Source organism: Vidua chalybeata, chromosome 1 (genome assembly GCF_026979565.1).
Source record: "Vidua chalybeata isolate OUT-0048 chromosome 1, bVidCha1 merged haplotype, whole genome shotgun sequence".
NCBI classification, from domain to species: domain Eukaryota; kingdom Metazoa; phylum Chordata; class Aves; order Passeriformes; family Viduidae; genus Vidua; species Vidua chalybeata.
This window is the reverse complement of record NC_071530.1, coordinates 26,127,504-26,141,270: the sequence shown is the minus strand read 5'-3', so window position 1 is coordinate 26,141,270 and position 13,767 is coordinate 26,127,504. Positions and strand designations below refer to the sequence as shown.

Here is a 13,767-nt window from a genome sequence, read left to right as displayed (position 1 = left end):
TGGTCTGGGGTCACAATTTTGTCCTAGGAAATGTCACAGATAATGAGGAAATTCCCACAAGCATATCTATTCAAAGAAGCCAAAGCAATAATAATATGAAAGTCTCCCACTGGTACATCAGTGGGAAAACATTTACTTTCAATAACATTATCCATTTGCTTTGTTCCATTTTCATTTAGGTTCTGCACATTTCAGTAAAAGAGGTCCTCAACTGGTAGTCGTTTTGAACTTTTCTGTTCTTGAAGCACTAGTGGGGTGTTTATTGGGATTTTGGAGAAGCTGTTCATAGTGCTGCACATAGTTGGAAGCTGACCCGTATTTGCATTTGCAGCTGTGACCCAAGAGCACAGAACATAGGGGCAAGGGTGGAAGGGGAAAGAAAACATTTCCAGGAATGATAATTCTGAAAGATATGATATGAAATTCTGAGTTCTTTGGGCACCCTTCTTTTAGGCAAGGACTTCTTACAGTTGCTGGTTTTCTGGATGTTGGGGTTAAAGTATGCCACTATCCACAAAATATATATATATAAAAAAGCTATGAGCTTTTTCTTTACAGGAAGAAAATTCCCTAGTACCATAAAAAGGGATCTCTTCATTCCATAGAGATCAGTACCTCACAGGAGGCTAGAATTAAGGCAAAGACAGGCCTTTGTACACAGAGAGTGGCTCTATGTTTTCCCACTTCTAAATTATAATGACTCATTTTAAACAAAGCCCTGCACCTGTAATTTCTTATCGGAGTGGGGGCTTCTGCTTGAACTAGCAAGACCTTCAGTAATAAGATCTGTTTGCTAGGAAAAGGGCTCAAGAAAGTTGCATGTATTCAACATATATATGTATTTGCACACACTCACACACACATGTACTTATACACACACAAATATGCACACACACAAATTCATAAATAGATGTCTATATATGTACATATGCAAAGAGACAATATTGAAAATCATATTAGACTTGGAGTATTACCCGCTTGTCAGAACTATTTAAACTACTATCTACACAGTACATATTGAAACTCAACTTTAAGATTTTTTATTTTTATGTACAGTTCATTTTTTTCCTCTGGAAATAAAATATCTAAATACAGACAGACTGTAATGTTGTATATGTATAGCTTTCAACAATACTTTAGCTGAATAAATGCTTTGTACATAGTTCTGTCTTTTAATGGAGTTTACAGCTACATTGATAAAATGGATTCCTCATTTCCTTGACTGTTTTAAACAATAACAAGCAGAGAGACAATTACAAGTTAATATTAATAAGCAGCTCAAATAACACTGGTTAAATTATGTACAATACAAACCATTCATACAAATGAAGACTAGGATATTGAATTTGTTACAATATTTTGTAATAAAGATAAGACAGCCACTTATAACTTACATGTTCTCTGCCAGGCATTTTCCTTCTTAGAGATCAATTCCAGTTTTTAAGCAGTTTAGCTGGCCTAAACTCAAACAAGTTTAAAGAATCACAGCTTAAAGTCAGAGAAACATTAAACCAGAATGTCTGCTCACATGTAAATTCCAAATGTTTGCCCATCTTTACTAGAAACAGGTTTGCTCCATGGAAAAAGAGCCACCAACACCACCTTGAATGTGCCTACTGTGTGCTGGGAAAAGTCATGACACTTTGCTGGGTTCACATAAATACAGAATACTGAATTCTAAACACACTTTTTTCCCATTTTAACGAATACTTATTCCTACAGTATTATTTACCAGTACAGCTGCTCCAAGCAGTAGAATGCATGAGTGAGGTTTATTGATTGGCATGTACTCAAAGGACTTTCAAGGAGATTTCCATAACAGTCTGCCTTAGAAACCTTGTACTGTCTAGTTAATCCATTTTGCTTGATGATAGGTTATGCTGAATCCTTAGATATCAGACAATGAAAGATTTCTTAACAGGAATCTCAATAATGTGCACTGAAAAGTGTGTGTGTGTGTCTGTGTATGTGTATGGTTTTATTTCAAATCCATAGATTTACACCTAGACGTATACATGGAGCTGACTGGGCAAAAATTACATTAGATTGTTTTCCACTAACATATTTGCAGCCATTTGACATCAGCAGCAGCAGGTAGACACATTCCAGGCAATAGATGTGGCCTTCCTCCTTGAGGTTACAGCCCTGTTATTCGACCTCTTTTATTCCCCAGGCTTCAGTCTCAGACACAAGTTGGTCCTCACCCTGAAGGGAAGTAGGGTGTGTCACTGTGGTAGTTGTAATCAGGACACACCTTCTGTACTAGTTTATAATCTGTACTATAAAAGGAAATGTAAATACAGATTACTTTAAAGGGCTTGGAGCAGAGCCATGACACATGGCTCTGGGTCTGCTCCTGATAACAGGTTTTTGAAGGGTCATAGTTGCAGAGTGTATTCTTGGTAGCCTTGTCAACCTTTTCGTACTCGATTCGACAGTTAAAGGACTTGGAATCTTTGGCATCAATCACTGTCTGTTGTGCCAAGTCAAATTCCACTATTTTTGTAGGGGGCACTAGGCTCACAGATACATTCCCTTGACCAGTGGAGTTATGCCTGAAGTAAACACTAAACGTCCCATTGCCATGGTCAACGATTTTCCCTGTTATTAACAGATTTAGCTTCACAGTCTTGATGTTGGAATGAAAATCTCCCCAGCCAAACATTTTCTTAAATTTCCCAGTCTTGACGATGGGCCGTCTCTTTGCTCTGGGCCGAGGTTCTTGCAGATCTGTGGAGTTCCTCAGCCAGTCCCAGAGATCTTGCTCAGAATAAGTTTCTGGGGCATCGTATCGCAGGTCCAAATCTGTATCATTTTCCTTTCCACGAAAAGTCTGTGACAGCAGTCGGCTGATGGACAAGTCTTTGCTACTTTCTGTCCATATGTGTTTTAGTGTGGATTTGGAGCTTCCTGATTTTAGAAGTTCTGTTTTTCCTCCATTTGTTAAATTTGCACAGGTAACCTGAAAAAGAAGAGAAGAAGAAACAATATATTGAGCTATGTGATACAAACCCCATCATTTCCACCTGAGACCAAAATAACCAGATTTCTTAAACATAGAGAAATAATTTTTTGAGATATTAAATTGTACCTCTCTAATCAGTAAACTAAAAGAGAAATGTCTGTTTTCCTCCACTTTCCAAGTAGTTATTACCCAATTCTCCTTTGCCAGTTTTTTTTTTTTTAATTTGCCTTTAGATTTAATCACAGACATTCACATTATTTGTCTGTTATGATGTCTGTAAGTGATGAGTGTGTAATGAATTTCTACAAAAACTGAGGTACACAGTCTTGTCATCCTTCAGGCTGTATGTGGCATCTCAGAGTGAAGTGTTCATGCTTGAATGTTCACTCTGCAAGGTTGCTGTGTCTTCCACCATCAGAGACACATTCATTTATTTTTGTTGCCCCTGGAGTCCACTGACAGGGTGCTGTCTTGGTGGTGCCAGCCTGACCATGCTTGGAGTCCATGTCATTATGAATCTAATAATAATAATACAATTTCCCTACTCCTTTTATGAATACTCATTGGCCTATGTTCTTGACTGGGATCTCCAGTCACAACTACAATATAAATAACAGAATAATGAAAATTTTAATGAGTTTTGAGTTTACAGCTGTACATACAGTGTACTCCACATCAGTTAATGTAGGAGGAGTCACAGCCTTTTCTAATAATCCCTTATAGACCAGCTACTGGTTTGCCTTGTCTGTATCTAATATGACAAGCATTTCTCCTCTCGCTTCACTTCTTTTTTCACCATTTCCTCTCCAGATTAAATAGAGTTCTGTGTAAGACAGAAAGCCTTTTGTATATTTACAATTAAAAAAAAAAAAACAAAACAGAGGCACCAATTTAAAAGCGTAATAAAAAAATCCTGCAAAATCACATTTTAAAAGAACAGAAAATCTTGCACCAAGTTCCTACAAAATCATATATTTCAGACATAGTTTTTCATAAAATTTACTGTCAGAGCAATTTGTCTTATTTATATTTTTTTTCCTTTGCTTTAATTGAGTGGAAAACAGAGAACAGATGCAGGCTCGCAGCTGTCTAACATGCAGCACTGGCAGAGAGCTCTGATATAGCGTACCTGGGAGGGCTGGAATTTGTGCAGGGTGAATGGAAAGGGACTGAAAACATGTGTAGTCCCATTCCCCCTAAAATTTGCACCACACACACTGCCCAATTTTTTAACATTTGCACTGCTCTGAAGAGGCCATCAAGTTTATTTACCTTTTCATGGCTACATATGAGATTCCAAATATTCCTGTTTTATTCCTCTGTGTTCTGGCACTGATTTATGTGCTTCTATCATACTTGCAGCTATATCTTTCTCTTCACTTAAAAATGAATTGAGTGCATTCCATACCTAGAAAACCCATTGGAAAACAGAAAGTATCTAAATCATGTCCCCTCCCTACTGGTACAACTGGAGGTATATGTCACAGAGGATATCTATCACAGCATGGCCTTTTCATTTCTTAACAATCATGAAATTGAAACACACTTTCATTAACTTCAGTAGTTTTCCAAGGTCATTTAAAGGCACATACATAAAATCAGTCTAAATTGTCTTAATACACTGATCACACAGGAGATATGCCCCCAGCCTTTTACAGCAAATAAATAGGTAAATAAATCTGTCGCATCCTACACTATACCTGCCTAATCTATTTCAAGTGGGGCCAGTAAGGATAATAGATAAAATATGGATTTAATTCAGGATTTTGCCAAAGAGACAACTTCCCCCTCTTTTGAACAGACAGAAGGATTAAAACGCAGACTAGCATTTTGACAGCCAGTTCATAGCTGCATCTTAGCAATAACACAGTAGGCCAGGAGAGAAGCTGTAATAAAATGCACTGATGGTGCACTGGTTAATGAAGCAGCAATGAAGATGCCACAGGAAGAAAGAGACTCAGAATATATTTTTTTCTATGGCATATGGGGAATGAAGGCGAAATAAGAAAAGAAATGTGGTTAAAAGGAAAAATGTGCCTGTCTAGAATGAATCTGTCAACCTACAATGAATATAAGCAGTTAGCTAGCAGAGCTAGTAAACCAGCAATCTCTAGGTAGGATGCAGACTGCTTACCACTCTTATTTTCTTTGCTTACAGTTTGTTTTTCCTGTTTTCCTCTCTTCATCTAATGATTTACATTTCATAGGATTACACTAGCAGTTCCATGTAACAACATGTAAGAGCATAAAAACCTTGAAAATAGGTCTCTTTTTTTCAGATATGTGAAACTGAAGACTCAGGAAAGGGAGGAAATTTTCTGAAATGATTGATGACTGATCCTATACATGGTCTTTTGAAAGCCAGTGTATTTCATGGAAATGGATGATTTAGGCTACATGCATTCCATACTGCTTCATATCCAATCTAAGAGATAAAACTGGTTGTTACTGTCATTGATTTTGTAACACCTGAAAGATTTCTGACTGTGCAGTTAGCTCTGAGACCTCTGTGATTTTTCAGGGTGGATAACTGGCTGCATTCATGAATAAGGGCCTGAACCTGCTCTTCCTAGTCAAGAGTCTGTGTTAGCACTAAAAAATCAGCCAACAAGGATTAATTAAAAAGCTCTAGAATTCAGTGTGCTTCACTAACATTTTCCATCCAACTGCTTTTTCATATACTGCTAGTATACTATATGCTATAGAAAGTATCCTCAGAGACTCAGACACCCAATAGCACAGAGCATTGCTGTGTAATAAAATTTCTGCAAATGCAGCAGTTCTTTCACATGAACTGATTCAGTTTTCTTCAACCTCTTTTCTTCCCAAACACAAGGTTGCAATAATACAAGAAAGAGCATGCAAAAGTATCAGGTTTTGCACTTAGTATTGTGAAACTGAAACATAGATGTATTTTTGGGGTGCATGGAAAAAGAGCCAATTTAAATGGATAATAAAACACGGAGCAGCCTAAATTCTATGGTGGTTTTCTTGTCCTCTTCCTTAAGGATACCTACATATAATTCAGAAACTTGCATATTCTACTTTATCAATTAGTTCACTACAACCAGTTTTGCCTCCTTTTCCATAGCCAAGTGTCACTCCTAGATGAAACATTGAAATGCTTGGCCCAGTTTTAATGGCTCTGTATAAGATGGAGTCCATTTTCTTCATAGCAGCTTATATGGTGATGTGGCTTAGGGTTTTGACCCAAATGCTGATAACACACTAATGCTCTACCTTGGCTGAACAGTGTACAGCACCAAGGCCTTCTCTCTTTCTCTCTCAGCCCCTCAAGTGAATAGACTGGGGAGGTGCACAATGGATTGGGAACAGACACAACTGAGCAGAGAACCTGAATTCAGCAGAGATATTCCATAATATGTAGCATCATGCTTAGCAATTAAAAGAGTGGGGGGTTTAGAGGAGGTAGCCATCTTTTGTTCAGGAACTGGTTGGTCATCATTCTACCCACTGGAGGAGGTTTTGTGTTGACTGCACATGACTTGTTCTTTTTCTTCTTTTCTTTCTTCTTCTTCTGTTTATCCTTCAGTTATTAAACCTTTCTTTATCTTGACTCCCAAGTTTTCTTGCTTTTCTTCTTCCATTCCTCTTTCCCGTCCCACTGGGGAAAGGGGAAAGTAAACAAGGAACTCTGAAGTGCTTAGCTGCTCACCAGCGTTAACCGAAAACACCACCGCAGAGCAATAAATCAGTGTTGCAAAAGGGCTGAGTAGGGGGATTTCCTCCACGACTGCATAGCCAGAAGTGGCTCTGAATGATGATGATGGCAGAAATGTTTGTACAGAAAAATAGTTAGGAGTAAAAAAATTTAGAAGTGCTTACCTAGTGCTACAAGTGTCATTGGAAAAGCACTTATTAAGCATGGCAGACTGATATTTGGTTCTGGTCTTGTACTTTTACTAGAAAGTATGGATTTCCAGTACCTAGTAAAGTCTACTGATACCGAAAAGACATCAGGAGGTTTTACTACTTACTGCCTGGCAACTCTTTTCCAACAAATACTGACAAATTGTTATTTCATTTCTTCTACTTCTTCTTTGAAGAAGGAAAGACGGTGATTTCATTGGGCACAATATCAAAAAGCATCATTAAAACAACACAGGAATTGATATGTAAATAATTTTTAATCTATTAAAATAGAATACTCCATTCATTTTGTATCCTATGTTTTAAGTGTGATGATTTTGTTTAATGTTTAGCTTCATTAAGCATATTTTAATTAATATTTGTAGTTCTTTTAGGACTTCCTAAAGGATAGGCAGTTTATTTATCTCAGAAATTTTGGAGTTCTCTTTCAAGACACTGAGCCATGAATTCTTTGCCAAGTCAAACCTCAACATTTGGAGCAGAGAAAATGAAGTTAAAAAGGAATTTCAGGAAACCGTAAAGGCCTCAACTGGTGATTTAGGTCCTCTTCTCAGTGTAAAATCAGCCACAGGTATATTAACGTTAATTTAAGATTGATCAGTTTGAGATTTTAAAAAATATTAATTCAAAAATGTTCAGAATGCATCTTGATTTCTCACTCTTTTCTTTTTATTCTAGCTCTACTACAGTTCATTACCTATAATTACAGTACTGGTTTAGAAATTATGCATTTATTTCTCTGAATATATGACTACTTCAGAGCAAATGAAAATGCAAACAAACAATCTAATATTCAAGGTGGAAAATCTCTCTCTTCAGGTACATAACTAATCAAAAAACCAAGACTGTTTTTATTGGCATAGCACTGTAAGAATTTGGCAGCACTGTGTTTGCAAATGCTCTGTATAAAAGAATTCAGAATTTTCTTTCCTCAGTAAGATATCTCAGAGACAACATAGGCAGGAGAGAGAGTATTGATGGACATGACAATAAGCTGGATCATTATCATGGCAGGGCAGCACACAGAAAGTGGTTACTGAGTCCAGTATCCTCATATTCATCCTGTTTATGCAATGGGTGGAGGGAAAACAAGGCCGAGTTTACTCTTCCATTTAGACCTATTTTTTCTTCCTGCAGGTGTCTATACATTGTACAAAGATACCAGTGGCATGGAAATATTTTATTCAGTGAATAATTCCCAGAAAAGTCAAAGTCAATATTCTACAGGTATCTGGTAATAAACAAAGAAACTGAGAATGCAAATTAATGGGGATATTATTATAATGGCCGAGAGTAAAACACACTGAAGGACTCTTAAATGTACCTCTTAAATGGACACTGTGGAAAGGAAGGATGAAAACAGAAAAGCACATACATGGATATTTCACAGGCCTCTCTGGTTTTAACTTAGAAACCTTTTTGCTGCACAACATGAAAAGAGTAAGGATGTGTGTTGGTCATTTAAAACATCTGCAAACTCAGATGACAAAAAGGACAGTAACCCATGATCTATTGTGTCAAATGAGAACTCAAAAGTGGCTATGCAGGATCAAAACAAAGACTCATTTAGAAAAATCATCTTGTCACCAATAGCAACTATAACAGATGCCTGGAGAAGGGTAAGAACATGGTAAGCATATTATAGACCCCTAATTTCTTCCCAGCTATCCAATAATTCTAGTTTCCTCTGCTAGATATTATTTCTGTATATGTTTTCTGTTTCATCATTTCCCTTTCAATTTTACAATATTATGCTATCACATATAAAAATCTGTGAACTGAAGGACCAAATGAGTTTTCTGTTTCAGTAACTCTAAATAGTCTGATCTTCTGTGCATTTGTTCACTTTGACCCTTTGTACACTTTTAACACTCATAAGCACTGAATTCCACAGCTCTGTTTCCTCCTATGGCTTGTTTTGAAACTGGTTCTTGACACCTTCTTTGGAGAACCATTAATGTGGAAAATTCTGTCTCTATCCAAATTTCCCATGCTCCTCATTACTTCTCTTTGTTGCTATGCTTTAAGTATTTTTTTCTACAAATACCACTGAGTGGAAAATTTGATAATTCCTAGCTGCAGGAGGAAGCCTCCCTCTAGCTCACTAGTACATGCCTCGATTATATCCATTCATAATAGTAAACAAATATTGATCTTTTTTCCAGCCCTAAAAGCCTCCTGAATCATGCAAATAATCCTTGTACATAAGTTATCCCTATACCTATACCTTTGAATTTCCTTTTGGACCTTCTCCACTCCCAGTTCTCTCTTTAAAATGAGGACACCAGAATGGGACATGCTATTCAGGATGTGGCACAACCATGGTCCTGTATCATAGCAAATATGGCCTTCCATTATTTGTTCAGTCTTTTTTCTCTACTAATTCAAAGTATTTTATTCAGGTTTGGTCATAAAAGAGCACTGAATTGATTATTGACCATATAAAAAGAAGCATGAAGTTTTTAATAATATTTTCTAAAATAATCACTTTGGATCATTCATTTAAGCATAAAAAATGTTAATTTGTTGTCACATAGAAAACAGAGGGAATGTAAATTTTTTTTTTACTATCTTTAGGTTAAGAAAATGAACTTAACATACACTGTTACCACAATTTTTGTATAGAACATCTTTAGGAATCACAAAATTCAGAATACTTGTATTAATTCCCCTCAGCTTGGCTTTAAATTCTGTATTTTTCTGGTTTTAATCTATGAGCTATCATTCTTGCTTCAAATGGCCCTTGTTAAAACAGAAATGTAGCTACCTGAGCTTTGTTCATCATTCACACAACAGCAGTTATGCAAGACAAGAAGCTGATATAAATTCAGCTAACAGCTGATATAAATTCAGTAAAATTTAACATCATTGAAATTGCAGTGCCTGTATCAGCTGATATCTCTTTGAGATCTGACTAAGCATCAAAGACTAATTAGAAAATTTGTATCCACAGAAAGATGAGGGTACTAATAAAACAGTGGCAACACGGCTTTGTTTAGGTGCATTTTAATTCTTAACAGTTGCTATCATAAAATATATAGATATTGCAATGGCTGTTCTACAAAAGAAAAAAGCTAATAAAATTTACAATTTTACAGTGCTTTCTACACAATGTAAGTTGCCTTATAAATAAATCTGAAAACTAACTAATCTCGAATAATTTTCAGGAAATGAAAAGATGTTAAAGCACCTTAAGTGTTTGGTCACAATAAAAATCCTTAAGAATTAGAGTTTCCTTTCCTCTCCCTTGCATTCCTGGACTGTGGGCTAAGCTGTGACACTGCCACAAGCCCTGTGAATGCTAACAGACTGAGGAAAAAATCTGGTGGCCTGCCACCTGTTAGGTCTTGAATTATATCATATTCTTTGCCAGCCCAGTCCATGACCTTGGGTGCGATTCACTTGGAATTCTAGGCTTATTCCATAATCAAGAGAGAAACAGAATGGATTGTGTCCTCTGCCTCCATGAATTGTTGATGAACTTTCCAAATTGGATAAATGCTCTTCACCTAGTCACCCAATAGTAACCAAAAGTAGTCTAACCTATGGTGCATAACTTGCCCTAGAGACAATTCTACGGAGAGAACCCAAAGGCTGTAGGCTGGAAGCAGGGCAATGAATGCGCTGTGTAAATGCCTTCTGAAATTCTCCAGTCCTGCTGAGGTGCACTTCTCCCCATACATCTGTAAGCATGCTGAAGCTGATGAAGTGACACCGTAGTCCTACAACAAGGCATGCTCACTTGCTAGTATTGCTCCTCCTTTTAGATAGAGGAAATTCCCCACCTGGAGGTTTTCTGTAAGAAACAGTGTAAATTTGTACTATTCTGTTATCTTTCGAGTTTGATTTAATCACATGAAAAATTTTCACAAGTATTTAGAATCTGAAAAATTAGTCTTCTTGATCCTGTTTTGTTCACTAGTGACTAAAAGAATTGTTTAGTAAGTAGGCTTTTAAGAAGTGTTTAGCCATCTAAGACAGACAGGCACTTTAAATCAATCAGACTTAAATTGTAATTACAGAGACATTTCTTCTAGTAGCAGTGCCCTAATGGATATTTTTTCCTCCTTTTTTTTTCTCTGCTTCATTCTGCCAGTGCTGCCGTCTCCCCTGTGACCATCAGATATACAGAAAGATTTTCTTTATTCTTTCACAAACTTTCAGAGTGGAAATCAGATTCAGAATTAAACACCCAGGCTCCTCTAGCTGTCTGGATAAGACTGAGACCTTTGAACCAAGAACTGAAATCACAGAACCACAACAGGAAGTGATGAAAAGCCAGCCCTACAGTTTGTTCCACCCTTTTCCTGGAAAGCAGGAGCAAAGACAGGCACTGCTGTCACTGTTGTTTTTCAAAGTTTGTTGTTTTCCCTCTAAACATGTAGCTTTTAGATTAAAAATAAAATAAATTATTGCAACTGTCTATTTAATTTAAGAGTTTAAAAGAATTAGCAAGTCAAAATGGAAGTCTATCTGGCCCTGCACCATGCATTCAACAATGGCTAAATGTTGATTTTATCAAGGAATGCAAAATGAGGGAAGGAATATACTATTTGTACCAGAAAATATTTTACATTTTCAAGCCTTTGCAGATCAAAGACTTCTTAAGTTGGGGGTGTGGCTATGAATTTATTAATTTTCCATAAGTATTGCTTACAAGCACTTGTCTGGTTCTTTATGAATCTTCTACCATGTGAAACACTCTACCACCTCATCTCTACTTCAGACTCTCAGAACTTTCTCATCCTTTTGTTTTGAAATAGTCACCTGCCTCCCTGATTTATCTGATGCCACCCAAAATCTGGTTCAACATGACACAACAAAACCTAGGAAGGAGGCAGCATTTTTCCCATGGGGTTCAGGCAGAAGTTTGCTGCCTGGCTGCTGAGGCCAGGCAAAGCTGTCAACATCTATGGCTGGCACTATAGGAGCTTCCCTGTTAAAGGAAATAAGATGTTGTCTGAATTACAGCTACCTCCAGAATTAAGGCAGCTCCAAAGGTATAGTCAAGGAAGAGTGTAAAACTGTAGGTTTCAAGTCCATAGGAAATGTATGAACTTTTACAATCAATTTGTGGGCTGAATCTTCACCCACCAATAAAGTCAATCATTAAAATCCTAGAGGAGCAGAAAAATGAAGACAGCATGGTATAATGTATCTTAATTTCATTTTTGTGCCCAGTTAAGACAGAATGGAAGGTGTTCAGTTTGTAAAATGTCATTTCTCTTTCAGTTTAGAAAATATTAAGCTATCATATATAAAACTCTGTGAACTGAAGGACCAAATGAGTTACAATACCCTGTGAAAATCTTCGCATTCGAATTTTACAGCTTTCTGGGTTTTGCCTTAAAAGAACAGAAATCGAGCCCAAGTATTTCTGATAGCAGAGATGCAAGTGAATGTATAAAGATTTGGAAAATGATTGAAATATAACTGCATGAAATATCCTATTAATTCTTGCCCTAAGTTTAACATTTTTGGAAATAATTTAAACTAAATTCTTGAAGCCTGCTGTCTATGTTGTCATTACAGATTTTTTACTTCAGTGGATTATGACTTTTGAAAATTCACCCCATCCCTGTTCAGCAGGGGATTAAACTACCATGGAATAAATTAAAGTGGGTTAAAAATGTCTAACAGAGTTTTAAGATCCCTGTATTATGCCAGTATCACAGAGTGCTGCTAACTTTGAAATGAAAGTCTAGCTAGGTAAATAAATTTTGACAGGAATCTATTGTTCCTGTTCCACATTCCTGTAAGCCTTCTTTTATTAATATTAGCTTGCCATTTTCTGCATACATGTAGAAAGTAATATTAAATAAAATTAGATTTTATGTGAAAGGCCACAGAGCAACATTTTAATCAAAATTTGCACTATAGTTTGCTTTTCACGTATCCACTGAAGAAAATATCCATTATCATATGAGTAGCCATATCTTCTGAAGAAAGTGAAAAATATTATAACTTGAAATATCCTGGTACTATATAATGGACAAGGCCACTGTACACTATTAACATACTCTATTAATATTGCTCATTTTCTACATGACGTTTCCAATCATCCACTGTTAATGCAAAATTCAAATAAAATTAAATCCACCCAAATTGTTTGTTGCTCCTGTGTCTGATGCTATATTTTTTCCAGAGAAAAGCATTAGAATGTTGATACAGCTGAGTCACTTTCCACATAGATATTCATGGGGGCTTCCTAGAAATCTGAATTTGAACAAAGATGTCATTTGAGGAAATTTAACTCCCACTGATGTTGACAGAGTGCACATTGCTGCACAAAGGAATTTTATATCTATATGAGATGCTTTTAGGGGAAAAAAAAGGGCTCCCACAAGTACAAGAAATTTTATTGCAAAAATACAAATGCCTTTCATTAAAATTCCCTGTTCTTCACCATGAGTTATTCATTGATTACAAACAGCTGAATACTTCAGGAAAAGCATTTTAAAAACATAGAGAAAGCTGTTCCAATGTTCAGAGTTTGGCATATCCCTGCTAGCTTTTATGCCTTCATCTTCACCTTATGCCCTTGCTGCATACACATACTAACTTCTCAGAAGTCTTTTGTGATCTCAGAGAAGGTTTTCTTCTCTTTGAATTTTAACCAGATACAGCAACATACTGCCATTCTAACTGTGTTTGTTTAATAGGCATTGATCATTCACTTTTTTTGGTCAGTGGATATCAACATTTATTAAAATTCATTTCTGAGGAAAGAGGCATATTTCTTAAAGTTGTTCTAGTAAGGAAGAGAAGTATTAAGTAGCTATTCTATTGCAAGTGTATTGAATTAATTTTTATTGAGATTTTCTTGATGGTTTTGTCAAGGTCTGCTAATTCTTCCAGGGGTATGCTCAGCGGTAAGCAGCATGTGGGCACCAGCTCTGCTGGGCAAGCCA

At 36.5% G+C, this 13,767-nt stretch overlaps 1 protein-coding gene across 3 annotated transcripts in view; it reads right to left on the bottom strand.

Moving 5' to 3' along the window:
- Nucleotides 1–1,024: 1,024 nt before the first annotated feature.
- Nucleotides 1,025–13,767, bottom strand: part of NXPH1 (neurexophilin 1) — a 138,372-nt gene continuing 125,629 nt past the window's right edge. For all 3 annotated transcript variants that reach the window (XM_053945707.1, XM_053945715.1, XM_053945723.1), the window contains exon 3: nucleotides 1,025–2,962. In XM_053945707.1, coding sequence (XP_053801682.1) covers nucleotides 2,201–2,962 — 762 coding nt within the window. In that variant the 3' untranslated portion in view covers nucleotides 1,025–2,200. The remainder of the gene's footprint in view (nucleotides 2,963–13,767) is intronic.